Genomic DNA, 14767 nt, shown 5'->3' on the forward strand with positions numbered 1-14767 from the left:
GTTGCGTGACGTGTTTACTTACTGCCTAATATCCTCTATTGATCCAGTGAATTGAAGTAAATGAACCCACTGATCCACGCGACGAACACAAGATCACTACCTAAGAAGCAGTTGGTTTCCTCCCTCTCCCTCACCTTCTATATGGTATAAGTACCATCCTTCTCTCCCGTTTTCTCTCATTCTACTCTTGCTTAAAAATTTGCTCCCTGTTCCTCACACCTTCTTGCCCAACTCTCTTGCTCGACTCCCGCCCCTCTTCTCTCTTTGCCCAAGTCTTCCGAGGTAAGCGCAAAATCTGAGACGTCTTCTTCCCGGGGTAGGCCGCTGGTTACTAATCTCCATTTTTCGTTGGCTCTGGCCACCAGTTAACCGGCTGGCGCGTGGAAGAAGGCAGATTTGGCTGGAGTGCTACGGAGCCGGGTCCCCCGACTTCGGCCTTGCCATTTGTCCTCTTACTGCCAGCTGTATGCAGACTCATCATCATCTTCGAGCTTTATGCTTGACTTTAGAGAAGAGAAGGATAGTAGGGTGGATGTTTTAGGGTCGGAATCTGTCAACTGTATTGTAGACTTTGTTGAATTTGAGAACCGTGGAGAGGCAACAAGGTCGACATCGCCGCAGAATCATCCTCCACTTGTCAATCAAACAACCGCAGTTTCGACCGACTCTAGCTCGCCGCGAGTTGTCAGTTCATTTTCTCTTCACGCATCCCGAAGCGTAAGAGTGTATTTCGACATAACCTTATCTGACACAAAAAGCGACCAGCTCATCAACTCGGAGGAGAGCAATGATCTCAACCCGCTTGAAGACCAGGCTCCTCTCCTTCTGACTCGGAAGCATATCATTGTCCAGCAGCAGATCGTCGGCGAAACACTCCTAGCCAGGAGCGGCACACTCTGTAGAGACCACGCATACTACCAGAGCCTCCTGTCCAGCGCTGGAAGAGATGGATTCAATCAAGTGATACAATACAACACATATGCAAAACTTGAGAGATTCAGATCATTCAGTACATAAGAGGAATCGAGAGGGAACTCGATTCCATCAATGCATCCTAATAAGCAGCGAATTAGTCTTCTTTAGGACCGCTGCGACTATCTCATTTCAGGGGAACGAAAAAGTCCGCGCCAGGCAAAGAATGAATCACATATTTCAACAAAGCAAACATCACAGCTCCAGCTTACAAATAAGAGGTCGAGAGATGTGTGCTCAAGCAGCATTCCTTGTTCCCTCGGCCTTGTTCCCTTCCCTTCCTCAATAGCCTGCCACGTAACAAAAGAATCGCACGGCCAGAGTCAGCGATCCGGCTGTAATGACAATGCCCAAACATCTCTAAGCAGTCCCTTTAGCAGGTAGCGAGATTTGACGCCCGGAGCAAATTACCAATAAGCCGCGAGACTTAGAATCAACAGGTCAAGGACAGAATGCAAATTCCATGGGAAAAGATGTATGTGGCATGCTTCGATTTGTCTTCGGATTTCGAAAGGACATCCCTTCTCTGTTCGACGTTGACTAGCTTTGTCAACACCTGGAGGGCAAGAATTTACACGGCCTGGAATGGATTCATAAGACTGTACTTGCCGATGATGAAGCCTCCGGATCTAATAAGGGCTCCAAGAGCAGAGAGCGCAGGTGGTAGTAGTCACGGAAGTGACATGATTGACTGAGGTTAGGGAGGACAAACTTGACAGTTGGGCGTGGTAGGAGTACAAGCTCGAAAAATATCCTCGTTACCCTTGGTAAGCTCAGTTACAGCGACATTGACGAAACAAGTGAACGTTGTTGTTCTCCTCTTGGATTCCCGGAGTACTAAAGACCGATAGTCGAGGATGTTAACAAGAAGCCGATCGATATCACATCCAACTCCCTGCATGAATACGAAGTACTGCGGTGCATTCACCCTGGATTTCCGTCTTCTCCAACATCGGACAATGGGGAATTCGGCTTTCGGGAAGAAACCTCATCGCAGAAATCGACCTACGTGCCCCTCTTTCTTCGCTGACCATCATCTAACAAGCAGGAAGCAACTTGCTAACAAAAGATATCGGACAGGCCTGATATCTGTAGTGTTTTACGATTCTCCTTGACAAGGTTTAGTTTTGAAACAAGATCCAGCTTGAAAAGAACAGCATACACGTTATAAACATGTCCGATTCCCACCATCATCCTCACGACCACAGCCATTCACATTCTCACCCACCTCACCTCTTCCAAGCAACATCTTCAACAGATCAACCACCAGACGCATGGAGAGAAAGTGGCGTCCGAGTCATCCCCGGCGACAGCCTCGATACCAATACTCCACAAACGCCTGGAATGAACCGAGCTGCCGCAATAACAACGGCCCGAGTAGGAGCACAGAAGTTGTGGGCGGGCACCGTTAAGATCCACCCGAACGCCAAAACAGGTGCACACCATCATGGACACCTGGAGAGCGTGATCTATGTGGTCAAAGGCAAGGCACGGATGCGATGGGGTGAGAAGTTGGAGTTCACGGCCGAGGCGGGGCCGGGCGACTTCATCTATGTGCCTCCGTACGTACCACATCAGGAGATCAATGCGAAGGAAGACGAGGAGTTGGAATGTGTGCTCATGAGGAGTGACGGAGAGGCTATTGCGGTGAATTTGCCTGATGTCGTGCCGGTTGAGAATCCCCAGGGCGTCAAATGGATTGATCCCACGCATCCGACCGGAGGCGTGTGATCTGCATAGTATATGTCAGTTGAAAAGAAGAGGAAATCCTCCATATGCACTGCGTAGCTGGGTTCAAATACACATATTTCAAGCCACCCACCCCAACCCCTTATGTGCAAACAGATCATGTCACGTTCCAGGTTCCTTCTCCTTATCCGGCTGATTCTCTTGGGGTTCCATTTCTTCCTTCTTCAGATTCTTCAAGCACGGCGCATAAAACAGTTGTCCGGACCAAGCACCTTTCGCCGTTCCCGCTGCCACCACACACCACAGCAGCACGACGGCGACACTGAGAATCGTGCCTAGGACCTTGAAGAACAAGCTAGGCATCTCGACCCCGAAGGTCATGGTGCTAATCGCATACACGCCTAGCGGAAACGTAAACCCCCACCAGCCCATGTTAAACGGGAAAGGACGCGTCGAGTAGATCGTCGCCAACGCGAAGACGAGCCAGCACAGGCCAAATCCCCACATGATTAGCGCGACGAAGACGCCGAGTACATACGCCACATCGCCGGCGACAGAGAGGTTGTGGAAGAAGTGCACCCGGGAGAATACTTCGCGCGACACCCGGCCGAGGTACATGATGGTGTAGCCGCCCATTCCGAGCGGGCCAAGGGGTAGAAATGAGCTAACGACTACTTCGCGTGAAGGTAGCTTGTGTAATGCTAGACGTTGATAGTAGATTACCAAGACGGTCATGGCGAACGGCGTCGCCATGCCCCACATCACATAGGATATGAGGAGGGTGCTGAGGGCGTGATTGGGTTCTGTGAGGATCTCGGCAACTTCGCTTCCTGCAAGGTCAATGTCCCCGTGTTAATTATTGCTCGAAATCCCAAGTTTCTGTCAGAGGGCAGGATGATGAAATGAGAGGAACACTCACCTGTACCGGCCGCGACGATCGTAGCGGCAATGGGAAGCAATTGAGCCGCTGTGATCCGTTCCAACGAATGTTGATGGGACTGGGACATGAGCAGAAAGGGAAGCGAAACAGTAACTGCGGCCGCGACCATGGCATCAATCATCCAACAGACCCACGCGACCGTGACGGACCAAAACCCCCAATACGGGCAGCAGAGGAAAATCCAGCTTTCGACCAGCGTCGCAAAACCCATCGGTATCGTTCCCAGAAACAACGAATTCGTCGAGTCTGCGATCATTACGGCCCAGATCTCCGGATAGAGCGTGTAGCGAAGGAAGGAAGTGATGAAGGCTAGCACGAAGAGCACCGTGTTCAGCACGAAGAAGAAGACGGAGAGCCAGTACAGCCAGTCGGCTTTGAAGGGGATGGTGATGAGAAGCAAGGACACAATGCCAGTGCCCATTGTTACGGAGAACCAGGAAGGGGAGAAGTTGCGGACCACGCGACGCCAGCCAACGTCATATTTCGATGGACGTTGTCGTCGTGATGCAGCCGAGGGAGACATTCCTTTGTAGTGGTTCATTGATCCTGCGTCGTCGGACGGGTCAGAGGCGGGCGTCACTGTGGCCTTGCTTCGTGTGCGGACGAGCTCGAATGGAGGTAGAGATATGTCCTGGTTGAGGGATTGACTCGCTGGGACTGTCATGGCTGGATTGTTGGAGGCTAGACGGAGCAGTTCGTGGTCATCTTCTTCGGCGTCTGGCATGTTGGACTGCGCGGGCTTGTTGTACGTATGAGGATCGGAGAACGAATCGCGCGAGTGGTGATTGAAGGGCGAGGGATCTTTCAGTATTTGAGGCTAGACATAGAAGGACAATGCTTCACCAGAGCCTACGGAAACGACAGCCTTGATATTACCTCGCGGAAACAACTCATAGACAACATCGAAGCGTAGAGTCATGGTGGTTGACTGGAGATTTATTTGATGACGTCTTTGGATGAAAGCAGCGAGGAAAACGGGCCGAGTGAATCGGCCATCCTGCCGGTCGCGGAAGATTTGGGTGGCGATTAGATGAACTAGCCCGTTAGAGAAAGTCTCCACAAGAGCGGCGTTGTAACCAGGGCTTTGTTTCGTGAATGGATATTGCTCAAGAAATATCCGAAATACATTGATGTTGACGAGATTATCATTGGGAGCGCTTAGTTCAACCTAGCAATCCACAAATATGCTATCTGAGGCCCTTTTGCAGGTCTTTTTGCATACTGGCTCTTGATCAACGCCGCAAGCAGAGCCCAATTCCCATCAGCAATCACACAGTTCAATCATACTGAAAGGACCGTTTCCAAGCCGGTCAGAGGTAACAACCTGTGCCACTGATTTCCTTTCGTCGCTTAAGCACGAGGTTTCGTCATCCAAAGTAGTCATCACGATTGTTGCTTCAGGATAAGGTGCCAGATTTTGTAGGAACCACTGTCCTTGAACGCGAGTGGAGAGTTTTGCCCTCCACTCTGTCTCTCGCTTGATTCTCCTTCTGCTAGATCGGGTCCAAACCACCTCATCCGTGTTTTCTGAGTCAGCTCCGAGGTCGGCACTGAGGTCGACAATGACAGACCGCGTCCTCCTTCGAGACGACCGCAAGTCCATGCCAGTTCGATTATCTGGCGACTCTGTCTCCCAGACCTGAGTAATTCTCCTATTCGGTGACCAAGAGGGCATTGTTGCATTCTTATTCCATTTTGATTAGGTTCAGGTCCTCGATTTCCTCTGCCTTGACTTTTGGTTCAGGTTTTCGGAGCTCTTCCAACTTGAATTGAGGTGCTGTTTGGAGGCCTCTGCCTGCTGTCTGCATGAGACACACATTTGGGTCCCGTTCCTTGACGGATATGATCCGATCTGGAGTAATAAGCTCCTCACGACAGGTCTGTTCAAGCTTTTCACTTCTCTCCTCCCGCCGCATCATCTCGTTGGTGTGTGATCCACCAACACCAACCATGTCTTCATAATCAAGGGGTTCAGCAGCGTCCGTATCCATTTCTTGAGCTCAACCTATGCTGACTATATCGCCTTTCTCAACTTCATTTCGATCTTCTTCATCTTGCTTCATTTCAGGCAGAGTAGCTTTCACGGAGAAAGCTCTCTCATAGACCTTTTGGCCCTTATGGTCCTCGGTCTTTTCCGTCGGAGCTGGTGGCGCTGGCGGTTCGTTTAGATCAGTGGCCGTGATTACAACCGAAACTTTTTGGGGAGCGTCCCTTGAGGGACGTGTTCAACCAATTCTACCCAGAAAGCAACTTTCTCGAGACTTCTTTCCATTTCTTGGAGAATAATTCGACGCTGTCTGGTGCATGGTGCTGCGATATCAAGTCTTCGCTCTTGGTCCTACGAGCTTTCCTCTGTCCACTCGGCGCCATTGTAAAGTTGAAGACCACAACTGAAGAACTTGGATGACAAAATGAATTGAAAAGGAAGGCATCAGGAAGTGAAGGTTCTGTTGGCGTATTGATAATCCAAGCCGGATCTGATCTTGGAGTCTTCTCTATCCAAGTTGCTTAGCCTGAGGCCGAAAAATGAGATCAAGATTCCCGTGATTACATCACGCGGTCTGATGAAATAGTAAAAAGCTGGAGAAAATCGGCGACTGAAGTCAGAGGTAGTTGAGAATGAAGATGATGTGTATGACAAGAAAAAAAAAAAAAAAAAATTATCGTTTCTCGCTGTTTAAGATGGAAGAAGGAAAAAGGGTTGGAGATGAAGAAATGAAGAAAAGCCACGTGACAGGACGGAGAGCGAAATGGGCGAATCTCGAACTGGTGATGGTCGACGTGTGAATTTTTTGAGATTCAAGTCCTCATTCAGCGATATGGGGTTCTTGGCTATCGATGTCTTCTTCAGAGTCGGTCTCGCTTTCGTATTCTTCCTTATCGCCAACTAGTGGAACAAAACGAAAATCAACAAAGGCAACGCTTCCGGGAGACGGTGGAGCCCCAACAGAACCATTGACCTCGTCTTGACGTGGACCAGCATTGGCACCGTCACCCAGGTCAATCATGAATTGGAGACTCAAAACTCCTTGCTGGTCTTGACGGATACTGACTTTGCTTGCCAGCGCCATGGCTCTCCCTGCTCTTTTGACCATGTCAAATTTGTACCTCTGTCTGATTCTGTTATGACTTCCGGACGGAGCAACCACCGAGAAAGTTTCGGTGACGAGGGGTTGTCTCTTCCCTCTAGGTCCACTCGGAGTAGGCTCGGTCTTTGAGTTTGGCATAAAGTCCACGGTACTGTCTCCAAATGGACCTCCTTCACCTTCTAGTGCAAAATATGGGGCGGAGCGGCTTGAAGCGCTGAGGACAAGGACTGACGGATTGGTGCCCGAAAGCTCTGAAATTGCATCATTCAGCCAAGTACTTTTCATGATCACTTTCATGCATAGAGCATTTCGATCGAGAGGTATGTCACCATCATCGTCATAGGTCTCGTTCGTTTCGTAGGTATTCATTTCGCAGGTTGTCGTGACTGAGCCATCTTCGATCGTGATAGTGAGAGGTGCGCCAGCTTCTTGATATGAAATTCGACATGTTCCACCAACTGCGAGAGCGGGAGCATTGAAAGCGTTTCCATAAGAGGAAGAAAACCCCCCATAGGGATGTCGTGAAGAAGAATTGGCTTCGGCTATGCCAAAGATTTGAAGTGTTTCGAGAAGGGCAACGATTGAAATCGAGAAAGGAGGCAATGAATGCTCTTCATCATCAAGATTCAAATTGTATGTCGAGAACAGCGCTTTATCGAGAAAGGTCAGACCTTGGACAACTCGAGCTTCCTCCACAGAGAATTTCATGCCTGACTGTGTAATCTGCACCTCCGCACGTTGAGAGAAAGCAATACATCTCAGGAGCAGGTAGAGTTGTCTGGCATTTGTGGAAGTCGCGGAGAAAATGGGAAGGCCTGCCATTAGACTGTTTGAATGGTGGTTTTGGCCGTAATTGGTCGTGCTGAGATATGGCAAACTTCATGTAGGCTGGTCAGGCAGAGGTTTAAACATAGACGCCAAATCCACAGATGGTATAGACTGCGCCGAAACTGGGAAGATATTAACTTTTTGGTACGGAACCTCGCCTCTTTCCAAACATACCCGAATGCTAGAGAAGCCGGAATCCCAAAGACAGGTATCGAGAGAGGAGATCGGCCTTGCAAGCATTAGCTAGTTGAACTCTGTAACCAGGAGGAGTAGGTACTCAGTCCAAAGAGGCCGGTAAATATGAAGCCTGTCCATGTGAGCACAAAATCCAAACAGTTCCCCACTGCGACGGTTCTTACCGATGAGCAACAAGATCAATCCTACAGACAGCTGGCTGTCCTTCCCAACCGCAGGCTGGTAAGGGCTGCTTGCAGCGGCTTGCCAGGCTTCGTAGAGAGACATTGACGAGAAAAGCTGAGATATGGTAGACCCGAGACGGAACAAGTGCCTGTTGTCGCGTTGAATAGAGTGCAGGTTGTCAGGATGATCGCAGTTACTATGATTGTTTTGACGCCCGTGTAGGCCGCTCAGCCTATTTGGAACTAGCGCTACCACGTGATGTCCATCCCACAGTCCTCCGTGACCAGTTCCTCGTAGTTAGTAGTCGTATACGGAGCTGCAACCTGTCAAAGTGGTCTGTCAGGAGAATGCGTCAAAGGATAAGTACTCTGAATCGGGCATCCCTTTAGGGAGAGATCCCTGCCGCTTTGATCCCTCCCTTCTTCTCGACGCGCCTATTTGGCTGGTCCAATGATCGATATTGGGCCCGTTTTACTCTGGTACATTCTCCCGTGTATAAGTCAGATTCGCCGTATTCCCTCGATATCCTTAAAACTACTGACAGGAAGGCCGAAATATCTGAGACATGATGCTCTGATGGACTTTATCAAAAGCACTTTAGACGGCGACCAAATTTGTCGGCCTTTCAACAACCTCAGAGCTGCTCTTCGGCTGTCGTTCATCCATCGAAGCCGCAGGGACCCTTGCAGCCGAGAAGGACTTGTCCATAGAAGCATAATCGTTCATGGATCCAACGTACGAAACATATTGATCAAGGCGAACGATAATGGCAACAACCTTCTTCGCGATTGATTCCGTAGTTCTCGTAGATTTGCCCGTAGGGTTCGTGATATGACTGGTCGTCCACAAAAATCTTCCAGTAGTCCCAGCCTTCCTGCTCGTTGTAGTGGCGGAATACTTCAGAGAAGTCGAAAATGGTAGTCTGCTGACAGCGCCCAGTGTGGACAGCAAGGAGTTCCATAAGGGAATCATATTCGGCATCACTGGGCGTGAATCTTCGAAAAAAAGAGTTATATGTGCCAAGTGTCTTTCCAACTTCAACGAGGGCTTGTGTGTGTCGAGGTATGCCCTAGTCATCAGTGCCAAGTTCGGATAATGTAAGCCTGTGTTATCTTGACTTTACCCCTACATTGGGGATTTTCCCGATTTTGAAATTGCGAAGCCCATTTCAATACCGAAGTTGAATGCTAGAAAGCATAAGAACCTGACATACGATCAATATCTTCGACTTCCCACTGTTGCACTAGAATTTCGCGCATTTGATGCCTGGGGATGCAAGCATAGCAACTGTGTTTGCAGGCAAAATCCCAGTGACTTTTAGGCAGAGGAGAAGTTATGTTGGAAGGTGTCCCCAAGGCTCTCTTGCAGCATTGCTGGTCCAGGAATCTCGTGAGGCATCCAACTATCCACTGGAGGGTTTCTCTGCCGTAACAAATGAACTGTGGTGTGTAAGTATGAAGATGTGCGCGGGATTCTCGGACATGGTCGGGATCTTGGACCTCGTTTGTCAAACTTACCAGAAAGTGTAGATATGCATTTTATTTTCCGCAATCTCATTCCTTACTTTCGCACAAAGAACTTGGAATTCGGGAAGTGACCATTTTCCAACTTCACAAAGCAGCTTGAGTGAGTAAGCCTCGAGAGCGCTGTCCAGAAATTGACTTCGAAAGATTTTGCCAATGATCTTTAGTGATTTTTCTCTCGGCCACGGCCCAACCGGAACATGTTTTTGAATCATGGATATATTTGTGAAACCGGCGTCCTGTAGCTCTTGTGGGACTTTCGGAATATGATCAATGTCGAGACCGATTGAATGAGCCGTGCGATGGAACTCGTCAAGCCATTGTCTAGTATAACTTCCAGGAGGAAAAGTATCGTCGTCGCAAAAGAAATTAGCTCTGCCCTCAGATACCTCAATTTTTCCGCCAGGTTTTAAGTGGGTGTGACATTTGGCCAGAAGTGCCGGAAAATCTCTGATGCCAGCACATACGGTGCGGGCATGGATAAAATCGAAATGATTCTCAGGGAATGTCCATTCATCGTTCGCATCATCAACCTCAAAGCGGACATTAGGAGGGATCCATAGCGGCTGAATAGGTGACAAATCGGTTCCAATCACAACTGCGGAAGGATGGAGATCTCCCATGTCGATGGCCCATATACCCGTGCCTGTTCCGATGTCAAGAATGGTTTGTGGATTATTCAGTTGAGTGACACAGTATTCTCCCTGCAGGACAAGGGTGAACAGATGGTGGGTGAGATCGAGACGGTCTTGCTCTTCTTCATCATTTGGAAGCACATATTGCGCAGGACGGTAGCTGTGATAACGTCGACCGTTTTCATAAACCCATTCAAAGACGGAGGAGCGGATGGATGTGGTGTCGCTTTGCTCCGTGTTCGACTCGTAACCAGGATCATCCTCCTCTTCTGGATGAGTATCTGGCACCATCGGCTGTGGCGACGCTTCCGGAGATGTCATCTTGCTTCAATGAAGGAATGCCGGGACGAAATCCAAAAGAGGTTCGAACAGGAGGAGGGGAATATTCCAAAATGACAACGTTCGCCACCGATCGACGAATTGGGCCCATTGGGCGAAGGAGTCTAGAAAACGGCCCAGCAAAACAATAGCGCGGTGGTAGTTTGACAAGACATGCGGGCATCAAGTCCCGAAGCTTTAACCTTTAGCCGCCAACATCCTCTCCAACCCCCAAATGCCAGCTATATCAGTTATCACTCCATCAATTCCTTCACATTCCCGTGTTGCATTTTCATTCTCCTATTGTTGAGACCTGCTTCCGATCTCGGAGGCGTCTAGATATTCAGCATGGGGCAAGTGGGCCTCGTGACGAGCTTGATCGTCATTACGACCGGATTCGGCATCATATATGCTGCTTGTCTGATCCTATATCGACTCTTTCTTCACCCTCTTGCCAGGTTCCCAGGGCCAAAATGGGCCGCTGCTACCCTGTGGTATGAGTTTTATTATGATGTTGTGAAAAGGGGTCAGTTTACATTCAAGATCAAGGAGCTGCACGAGAAGTATGGTAAGTCGGCGTTAGTGACCCTCATCTGCGGTTCTCAACAAAATCTAGGACCTATCATTCGGATCAATCCACACGAAATCCACGTTTACGACCCCGCCTTCTACGACGAGATCTACGTCAACCCTCCGAGGAAACGCAATAAGTATCAGTGGTGGGTGAACCTAGCTTCTGCTCAAGGCTCTGGATTTAGCACTGTACCACACGACCTCCACCGAATGCGTAGGAGTGTTCTGAATCCTTATTTCTCGAAGCGAAATATCGTCCACCTCGAGCCAGTGATTACGGAGAGAGTAGAGAAACTGTCGAAGCGTTTATCTGAAGCCGCATCACAGGATGAAGTCGTCCGGCTGGATGTTGCATTTATGGCTCTGACCACCGACACGATATCAGAATACGCTTTTGCTCAAGACACTCTCTTTCTGGATGAACCAGACTTCTGCCCCATGTGGAAAGACACCATCCGAGGTGGCTTCGAGACCGGGGCATTGTGTCGGCAATTTCCGTGGATAGTACCTACCATGAAAAGATTGCCGCCAAAGCTCGTTGCCGCCATGAACCCGCAAGTGGGCTTTTTGATGCAGTGGCAGAGTCGCGGAAGGGCAAATGTTGAACGGATTCTCAATGAGGGCACTCAAGAACAAAAGGATACGTCCATGATAGGACGGCAGACCATGTTCCATGCGCTACGGGATAGCGGCCTGCCAACTTCCGAAAAGTCCCTCCAACGTCTCTGCGACGAAGCAGAGATTATTCTGGGCGCTGGCAGCGAAACCACTGCTGCAGCACTCTCTCGCATCTGGTTTTATTTGCTCTATTCACCCTCAATTCTCCAGATTCTGCGCGAAGAACTCCGTACCATTATCCCGTTTCCGGACTCACATATCCCGAATCTTTCAAAGATAGAGAATTTGCCTTACCTCTCAGCTGTCATTAGCGAAGGAATTCGCATCAGTTATGGTGTTACGACCCGCACTCCACGTATCGCCCCCGACGAGGCCCTTCGTTACAAGGAGTGGACAATACCACCGGGGACACCGATCTCGATGACCAATTCACTTGTCTCGATGCACCCAGACATCTTTCCAGAACCGGAGACATTCAAGCCGGAGCGCTGGCTTGATGATGGTCGAAGCCTAGAGAGATACCAAGTCGCCTTCTCCAAAGGATCTCGCCAGTGCCTGGGTATCAATCTAGCTTATGCAGAAATGTTTCTAACTCTGGCCACCCTTTGGAGCCGATTTGATTTTGCACTCTTTGAAACCACGTTGGATGACGTCCTGATGAAGCACGACTTCTTCACTGCCTTTCCAGGCGACGAAAGCAAAGGGATTCGGGTTCGAGTCAGAAGAAGAGTGAGCCAGAGCACTTAGCCATCAGGTCACTAGATCTGGTGAGGCAGGAGGACGTAGCTAGTACTCTGTGTGTCACAATTTGGTCCAGGTAAACAAAATGAAGTTGAGTATAGCTTCCAGGCACTTGTAATTACGTGTTACGTCAGAGCTTTTTTTTTTTTTTTTTTTCCAAGCTCATGTCGCCGCCCTAAAGGATGCTCCAAAGTTCAACCATGGGGACATAAAAAAAGCGTGACGTACTTCTAATTCAGGTAGCGATCGCCACATCCTCCGCATATGTCCATCCTTCAGAGGTTCATTTGTCGTGATCCAAACCAACATCACGACTTCCGACAATCGTACAAATTTGGACCGCTTTGCGTACCTACAAGGGCCCATGCCGTCGAAATGGCGCCGGTAAATGGTGAACGTGAGTGGGGCAGCATACCCATGTACAGTTTTGCTAATTCTATCGCAGACACGAAGAGAAAGGCGTCTGAAGACGCATCCTCCTCGCGTTCAAAGAAAGCCCGCACTGAATCTCCTGCTCTTGATGATGCGGCCAAGCACGAAGAGGTTAGTTTATCTTCCCTTCATTCAATCCTTCAAAATGCCTGGACGACTCCTTCCTAGGGGAGGGGTTTCTTCCCGCTAGACGAAAACCTCTATCAAGTTCATTTGGATCTTCCTTCACATTCAGATACCGCTCTGTCTTTTTCTTCGACCGAAGCCTTCTACTTATGGCGAAATACATTACTTATTTCTCAAAGTTCTAACATTGTCTTGCTACAGTCTAATTCGACGACTGCGCAGTCTGAATCAGATCCCCTAATTACGCCTACCCCAGTCGATTTTCCAGAAAAGCCCGCAGTCTTGGAGGAGAAGCAAGGTCTAATCGAGTTTCGCGTGGTCAACAATGACAATTCAAGAGAAAGCAACATCATCTTGACTGGTCTGAAATGCATTTTCCAGAAGCAGCTTCCCAAAATGCCGAAAGATTACATTGCTCGTCTCGTGTATGACAAGACACACCTTTCGATTGCTATCGTCAAGCAGCCTCTTGAAGTGGTCGGTGGCATCACGTACAGACCTTTCAATGCACGTAAATTTGCCGAAATCGTCTTCTGCGCCATTTCGTCCGACCAACAGGTCAAAGGCTATGGGGCTCATCTCATGGCTCACTTGAAGGACTACGTCAAAGCAACTTCCCCGATCATGTACTTCCTCACTTACGCCGATAACTACGCGATCGGTTATTTCAAGAAACAAGGATTCACAAAGGAGATTACTCTGGAGAAGTCTATTTGGATGGGCTACATCAAGGATTACGAGGGTGGAACAATCATGCAGTGCAGCATGTTGCCAAAGATTCGTTATCTCGAAGTTCCGCGTATGCTCCAAAAGCAGAAGGAAGCTGTCATGGCAAAGATCCGAGCAGTTAGCAAGTCCCATATTGTCCACCCCCCCCCGGCCCAGTGGAAGAACGGCATTTGCGAAATCGACCCCATGTCGATTCCCGCGATTAAAGAATCAGGGTGGTCGCCATCTATGGATGAATTGTCTCGTCAACCTCGTCATGGTCCCAACTACAATCAACTTCTCCATTTGCTCAACGACATGCAAAACCACACCGCTGCGTGGCCGTTTGCGCAACCGGTCAACAAGGACGAGGTGCCTGATTACTATGAAGTCATCAAAGAACCAATGGATCTTTCTACAATGGAGGATCGCCTTCAGAATGACTTGTATCCGAGACCAGAGGACTTTATCAAAGATGCCAAGCTCATCTTTGACAATTGTCGCCGTTACAACAATGAGACCACACCCTATGCGAAGAGTGCCAATAAACTGGAGAAGTTCATGTGGCAACAGATCAAGAACATCCCAGAGTGGTCGGTAAGTACTTATTTCCTGAAATTCTAGATTGATCAAATGTTCTGACGCCGTCCTAGCACTTGGCAGATTGATCGGTTAAGATCCTGTGGTTGGTGGTACATAACGATAGACGTGAACAACTAGGAGTGAAGGTTGAAAATGAATGACTACTTTGGAGCATCTTGGACGGCGTTTTGAAGGCAGGCTTGCTTGCCGTGTTATCGGCAATTGTGTGATACTATGATACCCTCGGTGCGTCGGAGCCGTGAATTGGCTATAGGGAGATGAAAGTGTATCATGGGAACCTTGAACACCCTTGACAATGTGGTCTTTGTATGGACTTTGACCACATCGTTGTCACTGAACTCTTATGTTGAGTGGCCGGCCGCCTGCAGATTGCGAGACTAATGCGCGGACCAATGAGCACGTTTGCTGGCGTTGCCCAAGGCGCAGCCACTTCAATTGAATGTCAATCAAAGAATCAAGCTCCCTCCCTCTCCATCGCAATTACGACACATCGAATTGTATCCACCATTCATAATCTTCTTTCGCTGGCGGCTTCCTCTCAATCACACTTGCTATAGCGAACACTCGTGTGGTCGCAAAGTGAAGCAAGATTCACCGCTCGTCGTGTATCGT

The 14767-nt window shown here is 49.0% G+C and overlaps 8 protein-coding genes across 8 annotated transcripts; 3 read left to right on the forward strand and 5 right to left on the reverse strand.

Annotated features, from left to right (window-relative positions):
* Window positions 1-2145: 2145 nt before the first annotated feature.
* On the forward strand, window positions 2146-2703 carry Z518_02470 (uncharacterized protein; the record flags this gene model as incomplete). The annotated part of the gene is made up of 1 exon (XM_013419498.1): window positions 2146-2703. One exon carries the CDS (start codon window positions 2146-2148, stop codon window positions 2701-2703), a length of 558 nt encoding a protein of 185 aa, XP_013274952.1.
* A 120-nt stretch (window positions 2704-2823) lies between these two features.
* On the reverse strand, window positions 2824-4325 carry Z518_02471 (uncharacterized protein; the record flags this gene model as incomplete). The annotated part of the gene is made up of 2 exons (XM_013419499.1): window positions 2824-3491; window positions 3581-4325. 2 exons carry the CDS (start codon window positions 4323-4325, stop codon window positions 2824-2826), a joined length of 1413 nt encoding a protein of 470 aa, XP_013274953.1.
* A 961-nt stretch (window positions 4326-5286) lies between these two features.
* Z518_02472 (uncharacterized protein) lies at window positions 5287-5592 on the reverse strand (the record flags this gene model as incomplete). Its single annotated transcript, XM_013419500.1, has 1 exon — window positions 5287-5592. The coding sequence occupies one exon, from the start codon at window positions 5590-5592 to the stop codon at window positions 5287-5289; it is 306 nt and encodes a 101-aa protein (XP_013274954.1).
* An 816-nt stretch (window positions 5593-6408) lies between these two features.
* Window positions 6409-7512, reverse strand: Z518_02473 (uncharacterized protein; the record flags this gene model as incomplete). The annotated part of the gene is made up of 1 exon (XM_013419501.1): window positions 6409-7512. The coding sequence occupies one exon, from the start codon at window positions 7510-7512 to the stop codon at window positions 6409-6411; it is 1104 nt and encodes a 367-aa protein (XP_013274955.1).
* Window positions 7513-8475: 963 nt separating this feature from the next.
* On the reverse strand, window positions 8476-8859 carry Z518_02474 (uncharacterized protein; the record flags this gene model as incomplete). The annotated part of the gene is made up of 1 exon (XM_013419502.1): window positions 8476-8859. The coding sequence occupies one exon, from the start codon at window positions 8857-8859 to the stop codon at window positions 8476-8478; it is 384 nt and encodes a 127-aa protein (XP_013274956.1).
* A 421-nt stretch (window positions 8860-9280) lies between these two features.
* Z518_02475 (uncharacterized protein) lies at window positions 9281-10357 on the reverse strand (the record flags this gene model as incomplete). Its single annotated transcript, XM_013419503.1, has 2 exons — window positions 9281-9317; window positions 9396-10357. The coding sequence occupies 2 exons, from the start codon at window positions 10355-10357 to the stop codon at window positions 9281-9283; spliced, it is 999 nt and encodes a 332-aa protein (XP_013274957.1).
* A 345-nt stretch (window positions 10358-10702) lies between these two features.
* Z518_02476 (uncharacterized protein) lies at window positions 10703-12292 on the forward strand (the record flags this gene model as incomplete). Its single annotated transcript, XM_013419504.1, has 2 exons — window positions 10703-10922; window positions 10971-12292. 2 exons carry the CDS (start codon window positions 10703-10705, stop codon window positions 12290-12292), a joined length of 1542 nt encoding a protein of 513 aa, XP_013274958.1.
* A 369-nt stretch (window positions 12293-12661) lies between these two features.
* On the forward strand, window positions 12662-14176 carry Z518_02477 (uncharacterized protein; the record flags this gene model as incomplete). Its single annotated transcript, XM_013419505.1, has 3 exons — window positions 12662-12683; window positions 12732-12829; window positions 13046-14176. The coding sequence occupies 3 exons, from the start codon at window positions 12662-12664 to the stop codon at window positions 14174-14176; spliced, it is 1251 nt and encodes a 416-aa protein (XP_013274959.1).
* Window positions 14177-14767: the final 591 nt, after the last annotated feature.

Source organism: Rhinocladiella mackenziei (assembly GCF_000835555.1).
Source record: "Rhinocladiella mackenziei CBS 650.93 unplaced genomic scaffold supercont1.2, whole genome shotgun sequence".
Classification (NCBI taxonomy): Eukaryota; Fungi; Ascomycota; class Eurotiomycetes; order Chaetothyriales; family Herpotrichiellaceae; genus Rhinocladiella; species Rhinocladiella mackenziei.